Source organism: Tenebrio molitor, chromosome X (genome assembly GCF_963966145.1).
Source record: "Tenebrio molitor chromosome X, icTenMoli1.1, whole genome shotgun sequence".
NCBI lineage: Eukaryota > Metazoa > Arthropoda > Insecta > Coleoptera > Tenebrionidae > Tenebrio > Tenebrio molitor.
Genome location: NC_091055.1, coordinates 2936252 through 2962896, shown reverse-complemented (window position 1 = coordinate 2962896; position 26645 = coordinate 2936252). Strand labels below are relative to the sequence as shown.

At 36.6% G+C, this 26645-nt stretch overlaps 1 protein-coding gene across 3 annotated transcripts in view; it reads right to left on the bottom strand.

Annotated features, from left to right (window-relative positions):
* LOC138140083 (protein CEPU-1-like) overlaps positions 1 to 26645 on the bottom strand; it is a 281937-nt gene that overhangs the window by 82035 nt on the left and 173257 nt on the right. The window contains exon 3 of one of the 3 annotated variants that reach the window (XM_069060789.1): positions 10630 to 10705. The exons of the other annotated variants lie outside the window; for them this stretch is intronic. Coding sequence (XP_068916890.1) covers positions 10630 to 10705 — 76 coding nt within the window. The remainder of the gene's footprint in view (positions 1 to 10629; positions 10706 to 26645) is intronic. 3 annotated transcript variants of the gene reach the window in all.

Sequence of the window (26645 nt, the reverse complement as noted above, 5' to 3'; positions counted from 1 at the left end):
AGGCTTGGCACGGTCACGCCTCCCCACTTTTAAATTCGGTCGTGCACAAATGAATTTGTTAAATTCGCATCTCTTGACCCCCTTCGCGGTTCAACTCTTCTGGGGTCATTTGAAAAAAGTAAATTCGGAGACGACCGGTTGATTGGTTTTTTAAGGGAGGGACGTAAAATTGGACAGTGAAAGTGAGCAACTTCGTTAAAACAGAAAATTTAAACTCGCCAAAGTTTAATAGTAAAATAAAGTTTATAGGCGTGAACTCGGGGCTTTGTTCGTCGAAGTATACAATAATAAACTTTGATTATGGTGCCTAGTCGGGGCAATAATCTGGAATTACTTGCAAAAATCGACAAAACAGAAAGTTTTCGTAACCGCAGTTACATCGCCGGATGCATAAATCATTGGGACCCTCCAGTAACAAGAATTTGATGCTCCGTCTGCATAATTGATAGAAACGTACTCGGATCGAGGGTTTCGGTTCATCGTCGGGGGTTGTAAATATGTCGCGGTCTTGCTAATTCCACTTTGGGCGTGGTCTGCGCCTAATGAGACATTTCCCGAAAAGTGACGTCACGTCGTTCGCCGGTCGAGATATTATACACCCCACCCGGAGCTCAAGTTTCATTTCCAATAAATAATCGGAAAGAAAGAGTTTTATTCGAGAGGCCATCCGGAGAGCGAGTTCAGCACAACGAGATATGTTCAGGTATAAATCTGATTTGATTACTGCTCTATTTTATTACCAATAGCGTTCGCGTTTTGGAGGAATCTACTGTAATCTAGAATGTCAGTGAGACCGCAGTAGGGCTATTGCTCGCTATTGTAGCGAGAATACAATAGGGATTGGATACCATAAAACTTGATGGCATACCGAATGCCCACTACAATGCAGGTGAATTTTTGAAAGTGTTTCGGAACTTCAAAACTGCTAATGTTTAAACGAATTGTCCCCGAGATTGAACGATAATGGCGCTACTTAAACGTTACGACTGGAAGTCGATCCACTCGGGAAAAATTTTTGCCCAATTTACCTCGAATCCAGATGCAACTCGCAAGACACACTTAACACGTCCCGATCTTCCGGAACGGTCTTTCGAATTTCAATCGGCGTTGGACATTTTCCCCACGATTAATATTTCAACCGATCGAAGACAAAAAACAGACGTCATAACTGATGACTCAGTTGTGACTCCAAAACCGACCAGCACGAATAAATTATTTGCACAGACGACTCACTAATGATTCTCGATGTGCTTGTTTATCGTTACGAGATGATACCGAATTTCCTTTTGATTAGTGAAGCTCGTACGCCCTGGTTTGTTTTCTTTTTTATGCAAGCAAGTTCTGAACTTGACGATGTTTACGTGGACCGCCGCCAATTAATTTACCATCAAAATCTGTCAGAGTCGATTTGGGAGATGAAGAAAATCGAGTTGTGCCGAGGTGGCACATAACTTTCAAAATAAAACCTTGTCTTCGGCACATTTAAAAAGTGATTGATTAACCTCTTCGACTTCGTTAAAAAGGATATTGAATTAAAACGGTGGCGGAGGTGCAGCATGTCAAGTAGCATAACCACCGGTTGTCAAACGTGACGGGCGCATGCGTGCAAGACAGGCGTCGACGACTTCCGGCGATAGTCAGTTTGACTTTGGCATCGCATGCGGACCGGCTCATTTGTTATGATGGTATCGTGTATCAAGTTGTAATGAAGTTACGCCGTTCCAGCCATATCTGGCTCCTGTAGATCTCCGATAAACCAGACAAATTATGCACGTTTTGCACACCTACCAGCGTACAAATTCTTTCCGACACATTTCCGGAAACGCTGCACCCGCGAATCGACGAGTACGCGCGTGGACCGAACGACACAACACTTACGTCCGTCTTGCATACTACTACAATATTTGCGCCCCCTGGGCGGTGTTTGGCTAAATCGAATTGACATGCACGATGCACGGACGGAAAAGTGGTGTTGATTTATTGGACGAGTCGCGAATTTGTCTGATTTTTCCGGAGTCAAATTGTCGGATTGTTCGCCTGCAACAACATATTCTCGTGCCGGGCTTATTGTTTTTAATTAAAATAATATTCCGTCGTAAATTGTCGGAGCGTCGCAGCGAATGCCACGGGACGGAATAAGCATTCCAGTTCTCAACTCATATTTCGAGTTATTACTGGGAATTAGCAAAGAAAAGTTGGTGAAGGCGAGGGGTAAGATTTGGCGCGGGTAAAAAATGGGGGAGAAGTGTTGAGGGCGGCGCTTGCAGGTGTGGGGTAATTATAACGTAGATAAGTATCTGGGCCATAATTTAGTATTTTGGGTTATCCACTTTAAAGGGGTAATTACATGTTAGTGTTGTAAAGTTGGGCCGTTTTAGTGTGTTATCTCGAGATTAGTGGAATAGTAAGAAATCTTTATCCTTAATTCTGTGATGCACGTTATATCGACAATAAAATTCACCTAAAACAGGAAATGATGGTAGTTTGAAACGCAAAGGGGCGAGTTTATACGTTGTCCATTTCGTTTGAGCAAGGTGTGCCTTTGCACGGTAAAGTCACACCGGAATGCTATCTCGACCTGCTAAACGTCTTCTTGTATATGTTTAGCGAGATAAGATTTGCCCATCCCGCCTTGTAATGTCTGTGTTTAGAGATATGCCGTCTTTATTACGTTTTCTTTTGAGAAAGCTCGCCAAATAAAATATTAACAGCCACATTTCCAAATTAAAACTACAAATAAACTCCGCACTGGGGGTAACGTGTTGCCACTAGAATTTAATTAGGAGATAAAGCAAGATTCATTGTATTATAAACGACGTTAACGGAATTAAACAACACAATTAAAAAACACACTCCCCGGAGGGAACCGTGACTTCTGTAGGAACTCCGGGAGAGTTCGTGTTTCAAAGAGAACCAATGATTTCGAAATAGTTTGTAAAAAATAGTTAGCCAGTCAGACATGACGGAAAAGCAAGGAAAAACAGCAGTATTTTACTTTTGTCGCCGAAATTCAAGTTCATTGCTTTGCCAGAACGTAGGGGCCAGTGTTTGCTCTACAAACGCCACATCTAACAGTGAATTATGTGATGAACATTATTTTTTTGTCCTTTGCTTTCGTTGGAAGTCTGAAGAGGGTGCCCCAGCGACAATACCAAACTCTGAACGCTTTCATTTACTTGTTCTATAAAAATAAATCACTATACCTTTTACTCCCAGAGAAACGGATGTCCGTGTAATAAGTTTTACAAAAATCCACCTTCTTTACTGCTTTTCATTAAATGCCAGACGAGGCCAAAATGTTTGCAGTATTTCGTCGACCGTCACCGTCTTCGTAAATATTTTCAGGTTGCCTCACGGGGACACGGACAAAAATAATAAAAGCTCATTTGGTCCAGCGACGGTTTTCATTTCGCGGCTCGATCAATTTTTTCGCCAATTCTCATTTAGATTATAATCGTAAGGGTCATCCTGACGCGGCCCCTTTTGTTATCATTGTCCGAAGGCAACTTACGACCAGACCATAAGTGAGCCGACGTCTGAATTCCTCACTTCACGTCCACACAGCTCGGACTCTTCTTCCTGATGAATTACTTTACGAGTTTTATTTTTCCACTGGGAAAGATATTTCTCGGTGATGAAGTTGCCGGATCAAAATATTATTATATACCGTTTTGCTCTTCAGACCTATACATCTATCTCTATATATACTTATACTACCACCGATTCTCAACCAATAACCACTCTTCAAATCGACAACCCACGATCCTGCTATTTTTCCCTAATGACTCCTCCACGACGAGACAACTAACCAATCACATCATTTTCCTGTTTTCATAAATTTTTCGTCGCACGATCACTCTCAACCCTGCACGTGTACTCGTACGTTACTCGTCATTAAAAATATCGACAATAACGAGAACGATATAAGCTGAAAGTCAACCAAGTCTGAAATGAAAATAGACTGTACGGTTTACATCACGCGCCACTTGGATATAAATTCTTTCCGACATACTTCCGGAAATATTGTACAAGAGTGAGCGGCCAGGAAGTCCTCGAAAAATGGAAACACACGATTTGCTCAATGAACTATTTCGCCGACTGCTTGAAAAATTCTGCAAACAGGAATATTCCAGATTCCTTCTAACACACGTAACGTTACAAGAAAAAAAAGAGTGTGCGCTTAAGACTGCACGACAGAAGTGAAAACTTCTGTGAGGTTCGTAATTGATTTTAAGTAATATATAGGGTTATTCACGTAAGATGACGAGCCTGACTAGGTGAAAATGCAACCCAAAATACAATTTATAAAGCTATCTCGATCCCTATTACATTATCTCAATGCACATAAAACATACAGGGTGTATCCGAATTCCACTGACAAACTTTCAGGGCAGATTCTATGATCAAAAATAAGCATAAAACTCTTATACGTATGGGGTCAAAAACGCTTAATTTGCGAGATATGTGCATATACAGGGTGATTTTGAAAGTTGTGCAGATATTTTAATCACGAGCTACTGGCTTCATGTAGAACTCGGAAAAAATGTTTAAAAAATTCTATGTCAAAAAATAAAATGACATTTATTTTTTGAGCTACATTTTTTTTTTAATTGCTTTTAGTCTTCTACGTTGTCAAACAACCTCGTAGGTAAAATTTCCGTACATTTTAAAAATACACCCTGTTTATCATATTTTATAAAACGTACAGCAATGTGGTTTCCTTGTTTTAAAGCATATTTCCTAGAGGTTACTTCGCATTGGCGTACATTTTATAAAGTATGATATACACGGTGTATTTTTAAAATGTGCCGAAATTTTACCTACGAGATTGTGGGACAATGTAGAAGACTAAAAGCAATTGAAAAAAATTGTACCTCAAAAAATAAATGTCATTTTATTTTTTAACGTAGAATTTTTTAGATATTTTTTCCGAGTTCTACATGAAACCAATAGCTCGTGGTTAAAATTTGGTCACGCATTTCAATAACACCCTGTAAATGTCCGTTGAGAGAGTTATACGACATGTTGACTATCATGTGATGTTAGCGTGTCGCATGACGGCCCGAGCGTGACGATTTTAGCGTGTCGCATGAAACGAATTCATTGCCCGGTGTGGTGCGCCTGAAGAAGTTTTCACTTCAATAACAACTACGTAACGAAAATCGTGTAGGCCACTACGACGGTAAAGGTCTAATTTACCTTGTGGTTTTGTAACAAAACAATACGAAATTACGACAATGTAAATGTGTAGGTTATACAAATTTACATAACACAATAATCAAAATTTGGGAAAAACGGAAATGTGGGATGAACGAGTTGAGATTTATCTGTTTGGTAGGATGAATCAGTAGTTTAGGTAAGTGGGTGTGTACATATGTATCATCGAGTGTTTAGTAGAGTAATACGGGCCGTCCATTTGCGGCAATAAATGGGACATCATTTGCGGTACGAGCTGGAAATCCACCATATGAAGGAATATTCATACGGGCGGAAGAAGTCTCTTCGATCAGCTCACGTGAAGTTGATTTCATTTGCAACTGGACCGGCACTTGATAGATTCGTCTCCTTTGTGATTTTATGTAACACTATCGCAGGAGCGTCCTGATACAAATGAAATTTCCACGCCGGTCCATCTTTCAAACGAGGCGTTTCCACTCGAGTTTGTCGGACTCGTACATTATTTACAAAAATATGCAAATTATTCGCATGTTTAATAATCATTTCTTAAATTGTTAATCCTTGTTTTTTCATGGCGGCTCAAAAATTTACTGGCCGAGTATCCCCGTGGCAACCTTTCCCATCACGCAATATGCATTCGCCATGTTATTACACATTTAGTTTAATTAATTTGTTATTTGCGTTTCATTAAAACCACAGTTGTTACCGTTGAAGTTTCCGATTTGATTTAATTCGATATTAACGGTGACCATCGCGCAAAATCACAAATTATTGTAGCGACAACATTTTCCCTGGAATTTTTTTCGTCCAGGATTCAAGCCCTAAATGTGAGTCTCACGTGATCGCATCAACAATGCGTTAAGTCTGCGGTCTCTGATGCATTCTGCGCCAGTTCTAGTTATATTAAAGTGTCAGAAACAAAAAGCGTTGTGTCGGATCTACGTCGTCGCGGTGTCGTTATCCTTCGTTAGGAGAATACGACCATTCTGGAACACAGTTACATTTTCAGACAGGTTCAGACGAGTCTCCCAGATTGATTTAGTAAAACGGGACTGGAGTAACGAAGATGAATTCTAACGCTGCGAATTTCTGTTAACTCTTGGGGAACTGGCCGAGTTCCTGTATCCCCACACATATGCGCACAAATCACCGTATCTTATCAGATATATAAATTATTCCTTTTGTGAGTATCACTCTGTACAAACACCAGTCAGTTATTAAACCTCCAATACAGCAGAACCGATAAAATGATTATTTATGTCTGCAGCGTTACAACATTCGAATTAGTTCGTTGATCATAATACCAAATTAGCGTAATCTGTTTAGGTATTGTTTACTGCCGTTCGATTAATTCGATTCCTTGCTCTATTACCAAGTTTATTCTGATAACGACAGTCGACGCATAATTCACACTCTGGAGTGCGCACACAAAGAATACCAGAGTGATACCGTAAACACGCACAAAAAAGACACACTTATTCACTTTCTCTTAATACCGATTTACTATCAGGATTACAAGTGCTGACTCAAAAATTCCGAACGCCACTCTCGCATTTTTGACTTGTGTAATCTCCACTGCACATGCTCCCAATCTATATTTCATTCAGGTCAAAATAATCTCTTAGTCCAGACCAAAAAATAAAACATTCTATCTGCACCCATCCAGTACTAATGTCATAATCTAGATCTAGTGTAACTATTGTGTACAACTATCATTGTGGTCACACTAATCTTTTATCAAGCCCAAAAAGCAAGCTAAATTTTTTGTAGCTATTGTAATTTGTATTTTTACTAATACCAATGTAATCATCTAGATCTAGTGTATTGGCGAATTAATGGGGTGTCGTGAACGAACTTTCTAACATCGAATCGAGAGAGTAATCGTTCCGATTAAATTATCGTCTTATCTGACTCACAAAATATGCCAAATACTAGTGTAATCATCTAGTGTAATTACAATTCTATACCGGAATTGTGTAATCTGCTATGCTACAATATAATTTCGATGAAATCAATTCCTTGATTCATAAAAAATGTGAAATATTGTGGAACTTTCAATTTGCATCTTTACATTACTAATGTAATAATCTAGATCTAGTGTAACTATTAATTAGTGACTTACACTTTCGTGTAACCTCGTACAATAGAGTGTCATTCCGAGTGTAGCCGTCTAACTTCGCAAATATCTTAATTTTATTTTAATGTTTTTTATCTGTAGTGATTTATTAAAAAATTAATGTTATCATCTAGATCTAGTGTCTATAGTATTATGTAACCACTTGAAATAAAGTATCTGTACTGTGAAATGTAATTTTCATTTAATTACTTGTGTATACAGATATTCCCTTTGTTGCAATTATTCCCAGTTTAGGAAAATTATTTGTTTCGTGCTTTTGACGTTGTTGAATTAATTTTTGTTTGAAGTATTTTGGAATTCGATTTTTAATAAACCGAAAAAAGAGGGAAACGAATACAATTTGGTTTCATCCCCCTCGTTTCTTTGAGTTCAGAAGTTAAAGATCATCCCCGCCCACTCGTGTCCGCCTTTTTTTCTGTAAAATATTTAGAAATGCAAGTGTTCGATTCGTGGAACAACTTTCTTTCGTGTCACTGTACAGTCAACAAGTTAAATAAGGGAGCGGATAGTTATTGGACGGATCTCGAGGCTAGTTCATTTTGAATGGGCCACATGAGATGAATTTTCGTGGAAATCGTTGCCTATGGGCGTAACGACGAGTCTCAAGCCACCCCCTCAAACTTCCCTCATAATTCTCTGGTAATTTTCGTGCGTAATTCCCGAGGAAATGTTTACTTTGTGATGAAAATCGAAAAATAATTCGCCGATTCGATCGATGCCAATTTTACAGAATAATTACCAATATTATTCGGCGATTTAATTTTATTGCTCCGGCGGCCCGAGGGTGTTGTAATTTTGAAAATAGATTTTCATCGACGGTCTCGATTGTGAATTCCGAAAAAGTGGATGATTGCGTTTTATTTATTATTTTAATTAAAATCGTTTAAATATTTGGGATCGGTAAGTCGAGAACGGTATTTGTGGGACTCTGGGACAAATATTGCAAAATCATTTAAATTACATTCTACCGCAACTGCAAACCGTTCACCGATTAAACTAAATCGATTCCATTGAAATGAATATTTTAAACGCCCACGTGGAAAAAACTGGATTACGCATCAAAAATGTCTATTATGTTGAGTAATTTCGGTCAATAACAACGACATTTAAGTGGATTTTTTTCACAGTTCTAGATATTTCCACGTAATGGAAATACACGTGGGCTTGTGTAAAGGGAACGTCGACAAAAAAACTCACTTCATTAATTCAGTTCCTAACCCATAATTAAAACTAGAAATTGATGAAGCCTAAAATTGTCGAGAAAAATTCAGCCTGTGGGTCTGTTTGGCTAGCCCTACTACGACGTACGTTATTTAATACGCCCCTGTTGTTCAATGTAGTCTAGATATGGACGTGACAGTTTTCTTGATTGATACCACTGATTTATTTATGAGTTTTGAAATACATATCGAAACCGACCATAGAATGTCCGTATTGTTGGTTGCATACACATAAAATTTATAATAAATTATCTCTTGTTTTGACTACATTTATTTACTTTGTGATGGTATTATAATAGTTTTTATGCTGTTAATTTGTCGCCCCTGATCGGTTACCACCGATGAAAATAAGACTTTTTGGACCAAGAGTATAATCAATACCCGTGATGTGAAGTGCGCTTTTATTACATTAATGATGGAGTAGAGGGGAAGAATTAAAATAACTTGATTATATTATTCCGAGAATCTCCATGATTTATATTGTTTTACATTAGTTGAATAATTTATTAATGCTTATGGTGTGCTACCTGTGGGAGTCCCTTGAAACAAATGAATCAGTGAATTGGAATAAACAAAGTAACATTTCAGAAATGATAAATGTGAAAGTTGAAATAATACAAAAAGAACTCGGTGTGGGTATGAAATTTAATTGGGAACATAATTTTCAAATGTTGATAGATGCGCAGCTGCATATCAGGTTATCACTCCGGATTCCGGATTGGAACAACGCAGAATTGAAAAATACAATTTATGAATATAGAGTAGAAGTAGATAGTGGTGAAAATAATTTCGTAGAATTTTCGGACGGCCCGTTTGAAGTTCTGTGTCAAGTCGTCGGGATTTGATAAGACATTAATTAATTGAAGTGTCACAATTCGACCGTTCGAATTTTGAATTGTGGACCGAAACAGTTGCGCCAGAGCAATTACTTTGAGAGGAATTTAGTGGATATTTTTAGCTGAAACACACGACGCCTTTTGTTGTGAATCTGAACGGAATCCTTTTGTTTTAAGGTGATTTTTTGTGCTGTAAAAATCGGCAAGCCGTTCTATAGATTTGTTCAGCACAAACTGAAGTAATTAAACAGAACCGAAGTTCGGAAAGTTTCTGATTAGGCAGCTGTAAATCAACGGGTGTATTGAAGTTAAAAAGGACCTAATGACCCCGTGATTAAGTTATGAGCTCAGCTGAACCAAGAATACACAAAATTATCGACCGTGTTGACGGGTTCGCTCCGAAACGTTCAAAACAATTATTATACTTTCGAATACTTAGATGTAATTTTGAAGGATTTATGTTTTTAATTAAATCTCATTTTACTAGTACGAATTAGAAGTTTTATTCATTATCTGACATTCATTACACGACTCCTAACAACTTAATTGAAATCATTTGTTGCGAGAATTGTAATTTATGATTTATGGCCTGGTGGTTGCAGCTTGAAAAACCTAGATGCACTTAATTTAATGTAAAATTCAAATATTAGCTGTCGGGAGTCTCGCGCAATAACTGCACCCTTGATGTATTTTCAAGTTGACACAAGACGTAATATGATACGGTTACATTAATTATCACAATGGCTTGATTCTACATTTGAGTAAACATAGACTGTTTCTGGTGAAATTTCCCTAGAAGGACCTAGGCAAACACGATGTATTATATGACATGTTATTTTCCTTTAACTAAAAGCTAATACGATTCTTAATTAAAGAGAACATGATGTTTGTTGATTCTTTACATTATTATTTGCTTTTCGTTTTGTGCATATTTGAACTTGCTCAAAACACACGCCCATCAAATTCTTCCAGATAAATTAAACAATCTCTCACTTTGTTGTTAAGTTCCGCAGCGCAAGAGACACGACTTGCGAGGGCTCAATCTTATTGGTGCATGCAAAAAGGGATTCGATTAAAGTTGAGCTGAGGATTCATTTCGAACTTAATTAAAATATGTCGGAAGTTCGAAAAGTAGTGCGGTATTGATCGGACGGAAGCGGTATTGAATTAATAAAAATTTCACCCACTCGTCCAACCAAATAAAAGTGTCGCATGAAACGATTGAAATCAAGCATGCAGAACATTTTCAGTATCATACCGATAGACACATGTATCGGATTTTCAAATCTGGCGTGAATCCTGCAGATTCGCAATTCAAGTAGGTAGAGGCTCACCTGCAACAAGAGACAAATTTAATAAAACATGCGGATATAACGGTTACACGTCTTGTCAAACATTCAACTTATCTGAACTTCTTGTACAAATAAAAATGACGTGTGGATAATTATAATCAGCTACGATCTCATCAGATTTTGTCAGGTCTAGCAAAACTCTAGTAAATAATCTGTATTCATTCGGCGTGAAAAGTCTAACAGTCGCGACGAATTCAAAACATGATGCTGAGTAATTTTTCACAAATTATTCATTAATTTATAAAAGTTATAATAAGTTTCATGTTTCCGATGCAGATATTTCTAGAGAGGAAGATAAGGAACGCAGGGGAGAAAAACCAAAGGAATATATAAATAATTTATACTAACAACTATAAAGCCGATGCATTTAAATATTTATTATTTTATGGTTGACATAAATTAAGAATTTTGACTCTCTTTTTGACCGCTCTGAATTGATGAATAATTCTCTAAATTTATTACTGCTGGACAGATATAATTAATTGTGCTCGGAATAACTTACTACAACTAAATCTAGACAAATCTTTCTGAATTAAACCAGTACTCCCAGAAGACCAATTTTTTATCATCTGTTTAAAAGGACGCTTCTGAATGGGGAGTGTCGTTTTTTAAAGTACATATACAGGGTGTCGCAAAATTAATGTAGTACATACATATACAGGATGTCGCAAAATTAATGTATTCCAAGTCGGGGGTCTTGTAGGGAAAAATCTCAGGAATCTCTAAAAAATAAAATAAAAAATATAGGGGAGGTCTTTACAAAGATATATGGGTCTAAAAGTTCAAACTTTTCATCATGTTTTCTTCAAATAAAAAATATAAATGGTTGACATTCATTTTGAAATATGGTGAGGATGATTATGTAAAATATTAAAATATAAATAAAATAAAATAAAAATAAAAGACATTTCTTGAAAAAACAGCTTATCTCGCAAAAATAAAAGTTTTATTTTTCCAATTTTTGTTCAAAAGGGAAGTACAACATAGCTAAAAATATTAATCGGGTCCCTTTAAACAAATATTGGCAACTTTGATATTTTTTTCAAAGTGACAGCAATTTTTTTTTAAACTTGGTCAACAGGATGTCTCCTACTAAGCCCCCAACTCGGAATACGGTAATTTTAAGACACCCTGTATTTATGTAAAATATTATTCTGTATTTTATTTTTTGAAAACAACTAGTGTTATGAGAAAAATGTCTATTCATTGTCTGAAGACTAAAAATTTGACAGAGTTATCACGTGATTTCCGGTCGCTCAAATTTGACATTTTTAAAACAAAATTTTCGATAATGGAGTTTGTGTTGAATATATCAAAAAAGGGTATTGGAAAAAGTTGATTGTAAGGAGATTTTGTGCCCATGTGCAAATTTCCAGAACAAAATTTTGAAAAAGTTATCACCTCACCAAATGCTACGGTATTTCGAAAAACAGTTTAAAATAGCTTTTAGAACAAAAATTATTGCCAGTTCATTAAATTTCAGAGTTGCCCCCTCATTCGTGCTCGGTCAAGAAATCCAATTTTCAATTTTGATTTTTTTGTTGAAATAGGTGAATAATGTTTTTATCGAATTTTGTTCTCAAAATTTGCACATAGGCACAAAATCTCATTAGATCCAACTTTTTCATATGACTAATTCATTCAACAAAAACCCAGTTTTGCCAATTTTTTAGATTATCAAATTTGACGTAAGCGTGATAAGTTTTGTTTGACAAAAATCATATTCATTCATATTTGAGGCTAATATGATACTTTTTAACGAATGCACACAGGAAAGTAAAATCGAATTAATACAAAAACAGGACGTGGTGTTGTCGTGACGATACTCGTAAGAATCACATAAAATCATGTTTAAAGATTTTATGAAGGCACGACTGTTTCAACAACATTGTTATTGTGGATTTTTGCTTCAGATTTGATTAAATTCTGCAGCTCATTTCCGTCTTTAGATTAACAGACAACAGTTATAAAGCGTGCTCGCAATAACTTACTACAACCAAATACAACCAACATTTTTGGAGTTAAATTCAGGTGATCCAGAGAGTTAATTTTTATTGTTTAATCTGTTTAAATCTAAATGTACATAATGTGAAAAAATGGATATAGCCCGTACGTTGATAGGTTGCACGTTTTTAAATTCTAGTTCCAAAACATACTAAACTCTCGATCTCAATTGTTTCACGTTATGTAGAAAACCGTTGTAACCTTGCAGATTAATTCCCGCCACACTTGTCTCTGTGTCTGTCTTCTGTCAAAAAACGTGCAATCTATCAGCGCACGGAGTATACCTGTTGTTATCCAGAATATTTATTCAAAAGGTAATTTTGTATTTTGTCATTTAAAAGAAATCTCTATAAATCTGATGTTATCGACTCTTTTAACTCGAGGTTGGTTCGCAATTTCTAAATATAATTTTAGTCCAATAAAGAATTGGAATTTGGTTTTACGTTTTTGTAGTTTTCTGGTAGGAATACGAAGTGCCAAGAGAATTGTATTGAATGTATTTTTTTTTGGAAAGTGTGGTTGGTGATTTCGTCTAGTTTTTTCCAATGTAAATCAAAAGAAGAAATAATTCAACACAAGTGAATTGAAAACGAATACAAAATGTAGAATTGTAAAAATAGAAAGAGCGTTCATCCACACTACTCCAAAGGGATAAGACCGAATTGCATGGTATTGAGTGTATTGGAATCGAGGGATAAAGTTTACGTTTTTCATATTCCGCAGTGCAGATAGAATTTTATTGGCTATTTGTCGAATGGACAATTAAAAGAGATACAGTGTCTCAATTTTCCGTGTAGTGTCGAAGGAGGTGTAAGAAAGCGTGTTTAAGGGAAAAATAAGGTAATAAAACATTCAGAAAGTCAAAAATAGAATCCACATGCGGAAAATAAGAAAGGGTGCATTTGCGGATTTGCGTGCCCTATCTATAAGTTCCACGTAATAATATATTCAGACGGTTTCACCAATCACAAAGGAATCTCATAAATCGTACGTTGAATTTGGAACGGTTTTGTTCCAGAACGTGTAGTCCGCGTAAAGTTTCCCCGAAATATTTTTCACGAGTTATCTTGGGTCATCGACGGAGCTTAAAAAAGCGAGAATAATGAAAATTTATGAAAATCTGGTGTCGGTCGGTGCGTCCCGGACGAAATGATTTTGTAAACCGCACCGTAAGCCAGCAACTGGCGTGTCGCAAATCCGCGACTACTTTACTTAGCATATTAAGTTTGTCAGTGAGCGAACTAATTGAATTGGCTTGATTCGCTGGTACACGAGCCATGTAACCAGGCCCGTAATAAGGGCCATACAAATTGCTTTGGCGAAACTTAATCCAGTTATGCGCCAGTATCCGATCCCTTTGTTCCGTCTCGAATGTATATGAGCGCCATCGCGCGACGCTCCCGGTGCATCTTCCCGTCGTCCCGGCTCCGGGTTCGGCGCTTTACTGCAACCCGGGGCCCAGCGTTCTTCCCGGAGCCCACTCAATTACGACCGCCGTCGAGCCGCACGCCTCGCCCGGACTCGTACCGCGATTTTCGACGCTTTTCACCTGATTGCGGCCGCCAAGAATTCGCAGTCGACGGCTGCCGGGGGCGGCCCTGCATCCGGACAAAATAATTCAAGACGGGAGATCGTCGCCCATCCGGAAATGAATTACCCGCGTTGTCCCATCTGAATTTTATTCACCCGCGAAGTCCACTGACTGGACCACCGGTATCCTGTAACGGGCGTGACGGTACCCGGATGAATCGGATTTCACATTTTCCGACGATTCCGTGTCCGACAAGCGTCACATCGCACGATTTAAGATACGGCACTTTCAAAAAGCACAAAAAATTTCACCACAGCACTACATCCAAATTTAAAAAAACAAAAAAAAACAAAAAAAAAGAGTGTTTGCTTAAGACCGCACGATAGAAGTGAAAACTTCAATGACGTTCGTAATTGATTTTAAATAATATGTATTATTACTAAATACTACATCCATTTGTGAATCTACAATGTTTGTCGTGTCTTTATCGTTTTTATATATGGCTGCTACTCCTCCAGCTTTGCAATGAGGTCGCTTAAGCACAATGAAAATACAATAAAAATTTGGAAGTGACGCACAGCTGACTTACTCCAATGAGCCTTTCACCTGGGAGCGTGTGACGTGACGCGTGACGGCGTGATGGTGAAACTAATTCTCTGCCCGGGTGCCCGGTGCGCCTAAAGAAGTTTACGCTTCAAAAATTATTTAACAATATGTCATTATTAAAAGCAATCTAGAATGACATATTTTCTCATAAATTCCAAGGCTAACCGTGAGCTTATGCGAAAAATAAAACATAAATAAGAAATACAAATTTTCTTAACAATGGTGACAAGATGACAAAAGAGGTGCCAGTTGAGAGTTAAGTTAAGTTGACTTCACCGGACGTTAGTGTATTGGAGGGGGTTTTGATTGTTTCTAAATTTTGCCAAAATTTCAAAATTTGCATAAATTTGTTTCACTGTTTTATTTAGATGAATATTGCATTTTTCCAACTTCAAAAATATAAACTTTATCACTTAACGTTATAATTTTTTTCTACCTTTCAACCTTTTCCGGTGTAAAGTATGTGGGAGTTGAGTTATTGTGTAGGTTGTTTCCTCCGCATCTCTTTCCGTTCTTTTCTATCTTGCGTTTTTTCTTTGACTTCTTTTCAGCTACCACCTTGTTTTTCCACTGCCGCTTTAATTTTAAGTTCTTCTAGGTTGTCCTTTCTTTCTTTTCTTGAAAGTCCTTGCCTCAAAAATCCGTTTTACTATTTTGTCATCTCCCATCCTGTTTACATTCCATTTTTTAATTATAGTCCGATGAGGTTAGTCCGAATCAAGAAGTTGACATGACCTGCGTCTGATTTTGACATTTGACAGCAGTGCGTAGTGCTACCAATATTTAAAAATTTATGTAAGCAACATGAGACAGATGTCATTACAAATTTCAATTTTTGAGATTTTGAGTTGTGTTCTTTCGTGCTTTCTTGGTTTTTCTGCAAATTCATTCCTCCGTTTTCATTTTGTCTTTCAAAAAACAGTTCCTTTCACAACATTTTTGGTAACTATTTATCAACTAATAGGTAAGATATCTTAAAAACTGTTGAAAACAACACTAAACAACTTGGAATTTGTTTCAGCAATGCCACGATTACTGTTTATCCCTTTATTATTTTGCAATTACAAATTCTGCAAATGAATTTGTCCACTTACTTCGTAGCTTTTCATTGGCATCATGCGGTGGAAATTTCAAGCAAAATTAAACAAAATCACCACCCACGTGGTTAAAACCTAACCTAAAAATTTGACGTCATTGATGTAATAAACGTACAACTCGCGTCTTGCTCTAATCGCACATGCCAAAGCGAGATGCATAGTGCGACGGGCTTAATACAATACGTACAAGAGTTCTTTAGCTTGTTTTACATTATATTGAAAAGAGATAACAATAGAACAGTTGTTCTGCTTATTAATTGATCCATCGCACTGTAATTAAAAAATGGACTTTATATATCTCTCTTTCTTCGACTGATTCCAAAGTTGGTTTTATTTTCAAGTTTTCTCTAAAAGTGGAGTTCCTTATTCTGTCTTGCCTGGTTTTTCCTTCTATTTTGTATTCTCTTTTTATGTTTTTGGGGCCACCCATATCTTAACTATTTAGATCTTTATTTCTTTCTCTTTCTGCCAAAAATTGATTTTTTATCGTATTGAAAAATGTCCACGCTGCTCCTATTCTTTCTTTTATTTCGCCATTATCCTGTCATAGTATCGAGCCTAGATACTTAAAGTTCTTAACCTGTTCTAGCTTTGCGTCTTCTATTTTTATCGCATGTGTGTTCTAGTTTCTACTTATCGTCATTGTTTTTTTTTTTTTATTTAACTAAAATCGCCTCAAATCTAAATTTAGTGATCGAATTTAAAAAAATACTTTAAAAACTGCATTCATAACGTTCCCTTTTAAAAACATTTACAACTTTATGATCCAAAGTTGCCAAATGGCCTCATTTTGGATTTTTTATTAAACAACAGCTTGTCAATGAGATTCCAGTGTTTTTTGTCCATAATATTTACATTTAGCATTTAATTACTTTTTACATCCGTTTTTAGAAATTCAGGAAGAAAGTTAATGAACTTTTATTTTTATTTTTTTTGAATATGCAAACACGCAACGCTGGCGAGCCCCTCCTAAATTATTAAAATTGAGAATAAAAATGTTTCACACGAGCGTGTCTGCTGATTTCTTCTAGTTTAGATGATTTACCAAAGTGAGAATTATTCTGAGCCTCGTTTGTACGATTTATTTGTTGTTTTTTGTATTCTCCTTTAATTGCAATCTTGAAAAGCTATAAACGGAAAGTTATTTCGGTAGCACTTATTTTTATTTTGTTTTTATCTAAATAAATGAACAGTTTATGATTACTTATCTTGTTTTAATTTAAACGAAAACGCGAAGTTCAACAAACCTGGACGTTTCCGAGTTAACAGGTGCGAAATTTTATTTTTTATCAACAAGCCTTAAAAAACCTGGACTTTATACGATAACTCCGGTGGTGTAGCTGTTGCCGTGTAGGGAGTGCATTATCCTGGTGAAATATAGAAATATTGAAGCCCCAGAGATCAGGAAGATGTATTGACGGCTCTCAGCTTGTCACGAGTGAATACTATACTTTGTGTTACTGTTGCAAAAGATAGTAATAGTAAAATAGTTGGTAGTTTGTCAATTTGTGTATATTATTTTTATGGTGTAGTTTCAATTGGATGTAATGGCAATCGAATGAAGTAGCAATGAATTTTTAAATGCCAGTATGTAAGGTTAATATCTATTTAAGAGAAATGAAATTTCCAATGAAAGGTAATAAAAGAGCTGACAGTACGCTCGCCAGTGAAAATTTTTATCTTTATCGTATTTTCCAAGGGAGAATAAACAATAAATCGTGGAGCAACTTTATGTGCCACCAGGGCTTAGACGGGTTAAACGGGTTAATGCGGTCGTTATCTCTAAGAAATCGACTGCAAAAAGAAATCTTTAAAATTCTACTACAACCATCATTCATACTTTTCAAACAGGATCAAGACCATTTACCGTCAATTCCTTACGAGGATGCCAATTCGTAGAATATTAATTCGAGCAAGTGTAAATAATAAAGTAATGAGCTTAGTTTCAGGATCGTGGTTCATTTAAAGACTTAGTGCTGTTTGCAAACGTACTAAACAATTTAATGGTCCATCAATTTATAAACGAAGGAGGGACTCCTAATTCAGTACCCGCGGTGTTATCTGTAATAGAACCGTACACTTACGCATCTATTAATTCGTCGGGCAAAGCTGGACCACCGATCGAGCTTGTGAAATCAATAATTGAAAAAAAAATCGAGGAGAGGGATCAAGCTACGGAAAAAATGAAGCGATTTGGTCGTGGGCTTATGATTAAATTCGCATGGTTTTAAAGCGATGAGCTAAGAGAAAGGTCAATGCGTGGTTTTGATTATATTCAATATTTTACATAAAGTTAGAGTTAAGTGTGGGCGATTTTGCTCAAAATTACGTGGCTACGAGTTTATATTTATGCTACACACTTTTTCCGTCTGGAAATATTCCATTGCCAAAGGTCCGTATTTATTCCCGCACAGTAAACACTCCATTAAATATAATGTTGTTGTAAACATCGACAACTACCAAATCGAGATTTGGTCAAAATTATGCGTGGGTTTAGTGATTGTAACTGAGAAGTCTGAAGAGAGAATATTTGGAGATGGAGTATTAAATGATATAAATAAATCGTGTGAATTGAAGTAGTGGGAGTTTGTGAGCGAGAGAAATATACAGGGTGTATTAAAAATGGCGCATAATATTTATGCCACGCGAATCTACGTTGATAACCAAACAAAAAATTCTAATTCGAATTTGGTCCTAGACGAATAGTTTTCCAAGTTTGACTGTTAACTCTACTAGTAGAGGGTTATCAGCAAATTGGTACTAGCGTTTTTTGCTTGTATTTCAACATAGAATCACGTGATGTAAATATCATGCGCAATTTTTAATACACCCTGTACAATCTGGTGCGCTTGGATTTTTCCACGGTGGCTGGCGCAAATGATATTATCAAGAGAATATTTAAAGTGACGCCGGTTGTCACACGATGTTACTTTTCACATGAAGTCGGACAAAATGGAAGCTCGACTAATTTGAATTAGTAGTGTACTTGTTATAACTGTTGTCATTTTAGAACAACTTTGCTTTCGTGGCACTTTGCGGTGGAGACGAGTCAGTCCTGTTGGCAGTGGAAGAGTCGGCGTCACGTCGGTGTTAGATCCAGACGTCGCTTCGTGTTATCGTCATTTTTCGTAGATCATCCGGTATTAATTCGACGGTTGCGGTATGTGAAAGTTTCCAGTAAAATGTAATAGTAATTGTTTTCGAGGGAGCAGTTGGGAGAATCCGGAATCTGGTAAAGTTGTTGCAAGTTCGAGTCCCGGCCTGTCAGTCTCAAGACGCAAATCTTGACGCGTTTGTTTGTGGACAAAGCTGCCTTCAATAGCCGGTTTATATTTTCCTCAACTGTCTAAGTATGCTAAACTTATCCATTCTTATTAAATGCCGAGAAATCCATACGCGAGTCCCGGAGATTTTGTCGAAATGTGGTTCCAAGCTTGGTCGGAATTTTGGTGGAACGAATTGGGTCCACGATTGTCTAAACAAGTGATCTCGAACGGAATTCATATTTCGGTTATCTGGTATCAATTAATTCTGGCAAAATGACTACATTTGAATATTAATCGGCAGTGATGAATTTGCGTTCGGTCGGGGCAATCTAAACAGAGCAATGCGTGATAACGGAGAACGGTTATTAAGAAAATTGGATAAATGGTGGACGGGACGAGCGGAAAATAACAGTGGGAATGAAGAAAACTAAACACAAATATTAAGGCAATTTAGATGATGCTGCAGAAGTAGAAAAGAGACCGTTTGAGTTATTACCATATCCGGTGGGCAGAACAGGCATAGCGTGAAAGTTCGCCATCAATAAAAATATACCCCTAGTATTATTCTATGCATGCAAAAGCAGTTTTCTTATTTTATACGAGACAAAGATGTCAAAACGAAAGGGGGTCGGGCGCGAGAAGGACGACCGTGTGTGATATCAAATGTGGCGTGTACTATTGATTTACGACCTCTGACATAAATGAGCATAAAACGGAGCCACTAGGACACATGAACAACTGGAATACTACCATGTTCATTAAACTATCTCGAACACGAACTCTGCCAAATGTTACGACATTGCTCCAAAACAAATTCATTATTATTTCCACCATTCCCACGTGTTCCATCTCGAAAACTAAAATTCAGACCAATTCCCTTAACCTATTTCTATTACCGGGGAACAGGACAACAAAACGAATTTCCCCTCTATTGTTACAATTCGAACTCCCTCAAGGATATGCAAATTATTGCCGTTTTAACACCCCAATTAGTCCATTACTCGTGCGATCTTGATTAATTTCGGGCGGCCCTCGGGTCGCATTTTTTCCCAAAAATGCTCTCCCTCGCGTAAATGCAACATTTATGATGCAACGCGATGTGCAAATTGACCGAGTCACGCGAATTACTTGCACGGGGACTTTTCTTCCAGCAACTTATCTAAAAATATTCCGTCAGGGTCGGCTCGACCAGCTTTATTTCCCTTAAAAAACTAATCTCAAATCCTGAGAGATCTGCGGCAATGTAACCCTATTTCCGGCCAGATGAAGGCACAGTATTACCGTTTAGGAACATTTCTTTTCGACTAACCACCTGGCTCACGTCTACCCCCCCTCACATATGAAAACTACAAGAGTAGTTATGTTAATACCGGTTCTGGCTCGAGGGACCATCGTTCAGAATTAAAAAAAAAACTCAATAATTTTGCTCGTATTTTAATTTAAAAAAATTACACGAATATCGCTACATTTTACTTAATTTTTGAAAATTACTGTTCCATTATGAATTATAATAGATTATACAGGGTGTCTCAAAATTCGCGAATTCCGAATTCAGAGCGCGGTAGGGAAGGACCCAGTGGAGCTCTAAAAATACAAAACGCACTTCAAAGAGTGCACCTTCAGACCAATGTATCTTTGTGGGGGGAGTCCCGATTTTTTTTTATTTCCATATTTGGACTACTGAAGTGATCCCCTACAACGCTCTGAATTCGGAATTCGCGAATTTTGAGACACCCTGTATCATTAAGAGTAGAAGTGAGTTTTTTTGTGCTAAGCTCAGAGATTGAAGACCGAGACGAAGCCGAGGCCAGCGACTGGGCGAAGCACCTACTCTGAATGAGAATTGAGAATACTTTAAATCTAGTGAATCACTATAGTTTATTATTTTATAACTTATTCTCTCTTCACCGGTCAGCATGGCGAATGCAGGATATTCAGCTCCATGATGAATAAAATTCGGTACATCATTAGTTATTCTTTGTATGAATGGAGAACACGCAGACAACTTAAGCCTCACTTCGTGAGTCCAGAAGTGAAGTTGTTAAATTAGCAGCGAATAAATCAGGTTCACTTTAACGTTATAAAACAAAAACATATAATGACACAGTAAAAAATCGATCAACAGAAAAAATGCATCATGAATTCTTAAACATGGATCTCTTAGGCGACCTGGTTGAATTGATGTGTTTTGTTAATGATTTAATATATTTTTTATACGAGGTAATTTTTCATTACAATTCTGAACTTTTCCATCTTAGATCTGTAATAATAACGTAACAATTATTACCTATGTAAATGTATATGACTATAAATTTAGAATGTCTACAGTTCATTATAAAATAAATAATAAAAAGTTTGGTGCAGCCAGTCTGGAGTCAAAGACGAAGTTTTTTTAATCTTGAGAAAGAATTTCTTTGAATTCTTTGAAAAATTACTGTTATTTTAATCTTAAAATTACAACCCATAATACATTTGCAAAGTTAACGTGGATATTTGTTTTTTGATTTAAAAAACATAAAACAAAGTTAGCTGTGTAGTTTCGTACATTTTGACATACACGCCATTCGCTTGGTTAAATGAAATTGTGAAAAAACGAAGAGTTTTTGGGAAAATGTTTGCCTGCATAAACGCGCAACGGCAGAAGCATTTTTATTAGATTCGCCATAAATCAGGATTCTGTCTTTTTTCTCATCGTTCGAATACATTTTAATCGTATTTTAAGTTTTTTGTAAATGTCAGTTGTCACAAATAAAATGATTGGAAGCAAAGCCATCGTGGATTCATAATTTCATTTTAAAACAATACGATATTTAAAATAACCACGTTAACTTTGGAAATGTATTGTGGGTTGCATTTTCAATTCCGCCGGGCTCATTATCACTCGTGAAATACCCTGTATAGGTAATTGAAAACAACAGAGGTTGTTAAATTTTAATGATATTTTGTATGATTGCAGGACGCAGCATAGAACAGAGTTAAATTATTTAGATTTATTTAAAAATTCTAGTAATATTCAAAAGAGGTAGAATGTAGCAAAATTCTTGTAATTTTTTGAGATTGAACGATTACCCCTTGGGCCAGTACAGGTACTAACATAACTACTTACAAGACATTTTTTATCAGCAACATAAAATTCTAGTGTCTTTCGTAGAGCGCCTCTAATTTTTCCCATTAGTTACCACCAGTTTTTATTATCCACCGATGCAGAAATGCAACACCTCTGTTGCATCACGCACAAGGAAAATTACCATACGTCAACAAAGTGTTTCCTTGCATTCATTTAAATTTAAAAGTCGACTCGCCATTTTCTTTTACGAAGATAATTAGTGCGACAAGAAGGTTCTGCATGAAAAAGACAAGTTGTGGTTAAAAATATGTGGAGAATTCTTAGAAAACTGATAGCCCATCTTGTAAATAGAGACAAACATCGATTCAACTGTATGCTGGATATTGCATCATTTATCATTTCAGGAAGAGAGAAAAAACTTGAATGATAAGGCTCCTCTGTATCTCATCATAGATTGATATAAAATATAAATGATACACCCAGATTTGCATCTACCGTCTCCTAGGCTTGATTTATTATGCACTGTTTCCATTCCTCCCTTTGTTGTTCTTTTTTTACAAATTTCCCCCACAAAAACTATTATTTCTGCACGCACCAGACTATTTTTTAAATCTCGAAACATTCCACCGAATTATTAATGATGGTGTAGCAATTTTTGCAATCAACTCAAATCACAATTTTTCGTGTTCTGCGATAGATTTCGTTAATTTAACGGGTGTGATGTGGAGTTTTGAAAAAAGTCGTTGTGTTGCAGTGTCCGGAATTGGTTGTTTTGTTGTGGAATTTACAACACTCACGGTTCTATCATGGAGCAAGTAAGGTCGGGTTTGATCACGTTTATAACGGGGTGTAATATTTTCTTACCTAAAGTTGCCAACCCCAGACCGACTTGGTGTTGTCTGTTTCTCATCTGAGACCCCTAGAATTTGTACTTACATGTCTGGTTATATCGGGCCTACCCTGGTATGGTCATTGTGGCTTGGGATTATTCGGCATGAAGATAAACCTCATCACTGTATTATTGGGTACTTACTAGTCACCAAAAGGAGCACCGTACAATGTGTTTGACGTAGCTTAATTGCCAGTTTAGGTGTTGGTGTCATCTTGTTAACTTTCAAAGTTTTGCTTGGGTCTATGAAACCTCGGTCCTCGGTGATCAACACCGGAATATTTTCAGTCCGCCCGGGATTAAGCATTCAAAAAATAATGCTCACTAATGTAATCGTAATAAACTGCAATTTGAACGTGGAAAACGTTCACTGGATTAATTATGATTATTCCTGTGGCAAAATAAAGCAGTTTTCGATTAATTTTACTTCTAAATAAAAACCTCCCTATCGCCATGCGTTATTGTTAAATTTAATTTGGAGTTACAGTGAAATGAATTTTAATTGAGATATTCGATTTAAATGCGACGCGTGTACATTGCAATACATAATAACAGAAATTATTGAATTATAGTTGTCGCATATAATTGGGATTTGTTTAATCAGATTTTTTAGTGTTGTGCCATTTTGACAAATGAAGTAATCAATAAACAGTCTCGCATTGTCATGAACAGAACTGCGGTCTGAACCGAAAATTAATGAATCGGTGCAATTTTTAGCGTGAAATTAAAGCCGAGAATTATTTTTAAAAATGGTGAAAAGAACCAGAGATACCCCAAATGAAAAAATGAAATTCAATGACCTTTCAAATATCGAATGGCGGGACGTTAATGAAACAAATTGATATCGGAAATTCGAAAACAAAAATACATTTTTCGTACGTCTATTCATTCAGGAGTAGGTGTAATGGACTCATTTGGGGTCGCTTTGAGGCGAACCCCGCGCTTAATTTTGCAAATTAACGGAAAATAATGGAAATATCGATTTTAAACAAACTACACTTTTTCTTCACTCGGCACATTGTTAATTTCCTTTCGACAATAGAGGGCCAAATAAAATTAATTAAAGGACACCGGCTGAAGCATTTTAATTTCATTATGATTTTTTTCCATTTCGACGCTTTTGTTTCATCGACGCGTTATCAATTATAAGAAATCAATAGCGTTTTATCTGTCTCAATTCATTTGATTTTATCGGAAGTATCACAACGTTCGACTTAATTTATCTGCATTATTATTTTGTGATGTGCTGGTTCGTTCTTTGTTCACTCTTCAGTTGTCCCAAAGAAATACTGATACAATTAATAGTCAACTGTGCGTAACTCGACACAAATAATATATTTCCAAAAGGCCGTAAACACTGTCACGGTATATCTTCTGCGAAAAAAGAACTTTTAATAAACTTCTCTTCCGTGTACTTTTCTTAAGTCAAACTTCGACAACAGTAAGATGCTTACGGAAAAAAATTACGAAGCGATTGTATCGAACCTGTCACGAATAATACACTTGATTGGATGTTGTACTCAACCAGAATAATACAGTCTCAAAGACAACTTTTTATTTTTATATAGGTACAGCTCTCGCCCGATTTACGTCCACTTCACCACCCCTCGCGTCTCCTTTGATTCACAACTAACATTCCCCGAATAAAATAATTACAATTGAGATCATTTTTGGCCGACGATTTTAATTAAGCTAAGTGAGATGGGTGAGTTTTGTTCGTTTTATTTTGCACGAAACGTGCAATTTCATGAAATATGTGCGCTATAATCTACGCGAGTTTAAAATTTCGTTTATGTACATTGTAAGTTATGTAAGCAATTACACAAATAAGTTGTCTGAGATTGTGCTTTCCTGGCGCTTGCAATATTGCACGTGCAGCGCCTCGAAACATATCTAGTGAATTCCACGTGGAGAAGAATGCGATACAGCACGGATCCGATGAGGAAAAATGACAAATCTATGTTGCTGTTGTTTTTAACAACAAATATTTTATCGGGAGTTAAGAAAACACATCAGGGCAGGGGTTGCAAACGTATCGGTCATGTCGTAGCGGAATCCTATGCAAATAAGCGTTCAATGCATGGGCGTAGACAATTTGTGGTGTCAAACGCCACTTTAAATCAATAAACAAGAGCAACATTTTACATTCGTAAGAATGGGTCCGGAGCTTTATTGCCAAACGCGACGCCACTGGTAAGCAAATTTTTCGATGAAATGTCAAACAAACGTCAGTTTTAAAGGCACGGTTTTGATGTTAACCAATTTTCGATTTCGGCAAAGTTTACAGACGTTTCCTGTAATTGAAAGCAATAATTATCCCAAAATAATTGATAGAATGATTTTTACCATTGACGATAAAAGATATTAATTTTTCGAGAGGTAGGCAACCAATAAAACGACTGCGTATAGCAAGTGCATGCACATATGTGTACGATGAAGCTAAGAGAGACGTTTCAATAAAACAAAAGATGATGTAGCATGCTTGATTTGTTTTCTTGTTTTTGCCCCTTTTAAAATGTACCAATCGTATTGTAATTGTGTTCGATAGTTTGATGCAAATTCGAAACCGGTTGGAGTTATTTTATTTTTGTATAAATTAGCATGTATCAAGTCGGTTATTGTCAATAAAAAAAATTCAGCTAATTTCCAGATTTCTTTATCGCAATAGGCTATTAAGTATGAATAATAAGACCTGTTTCACGATGTTTTCATGCAAATTGTAAACTCGCTTAATCTTTCGTCATTAATATGCGCATATTATTGGTTATTGCACGAGAGGCGGTTTATTTTTAGTTGTTTGCTTTGGCAACACGGTATGGACGAAATGGCCTCTTACTAAAAATACACGATGTACTGGAGTCTCATTTTTGATAACAGGAATGTTTTATTTGGACACCCCGCAATAAATTGTGCGATATCTCGCAGGAGAGAAAAAGGGTTATTAATACTAATGGATAGTTAAGTAACCGAGTGAATGCTGCTGATTTAGAGTTAATTGTTGAGAGCGTCGTTATTACAAATTCATTACTTCAGGCAAATTTTCTGCTTATCGTACATCGGTGAAAATCCCGGAAAACATGAGTTTTAATTCGCAGTCCGCTGTGGAAAAATCGTTGCAGCCTTAAATAAGTAATCATCGGACGTTACGGCTTTCATTATCATGAGTGCTTAAAAAGTGGGTCAGTAAAAATTTGTGGTGCACCCGAGAAAAAAATGCAATTAGTGAAATTTAAACAACATAATCATAAATAAAATAGCGTGAGCTATCGCGCCCATTATCAATTTAATTTTCATAATCAAGGCTGGCGGCGGCGTCACCGAATTTTCGAACGGTCCAATTGATAGAAAAAATGCAGGTCGTGTGAGAAGCAGCGCACCATTCAAATAGAAATTTCTCCTTGGAATTCCTCATCAAAAATGCAGGCCCCCATTTTCCGGTGAACCGAAGAGATGTATTTATAA